This window comes from Penaeus monodon, chromosome 34 (genome assembly GCF_015228065.2).
Source record: "Penaeus monodon isolate SGIC_2016 chromosome 34, NSTDA_Pmon_1, whole genome shotgun sequence".
NCBI classification, from domain to species: Eukaryota; Metazoa; Arthropoda; class Malacostraca; order Decapoda; family Penaeidae; genus Penaeus; species Penaeus monodon.
The window spans coordinates 32401089-32401411 of NC_051419.1; the positions used below are offsets into that span (position 1 = coordinate 32401089).

General features: G+C 59.1%; 1 protein-coding gene across 1 annotated transcript in view; it reads right to left on the reverse strand.

Annotated features, from left to right (window-relative positions):
* Window positions 1-323, reverse strand: part of LOC119594740 (superoxide dismutase [Cu-Zn]-like) — a 4319-nt gene that overhangs the window by 1660 nt on the left and 2336 nt on the right. The window contains exon 3 of the mRNA XM_037943830.1: window positions 11-195. Within this exon, the coding sequence (XP_037799758.1) occupies window positions 11-195 (185 nt within the window). The remainder of the gene's footprint in view (window positions 1-10; window positions 196-323) is intronic.

Below are 323 nucleotides of genomic sequence, written 5' to 3' on the forward strand. Positions count from 1 at the left end.
AAGGACTCACATCAACGTGGGCGACGCTGTCTTCCCCGGCGAGGATGTTGCCGAGGTCCCCGACGTGGCGTTGGGTGGCGTCGGGCGCGGAGTGGTTGCTTCCGAAGGGGTTGTAGTGCCCGCCGGCGGCCTTGCAGTCGGCGCCCGAGACCCCGAAGGCGTGGATGTGGAAGCCGTGCTTGCCGGGGCTCAGTCCTGCGAGAAGAGGGGAATGAAGGGGAGGGGAAAATATAGGGGGGGGAGGAAAATGTGTGTGACGGGGGACAAAAAAAATTATATACGAGGGGGAAAGTATATGATGCAGAAAAATATACGAGGATAAG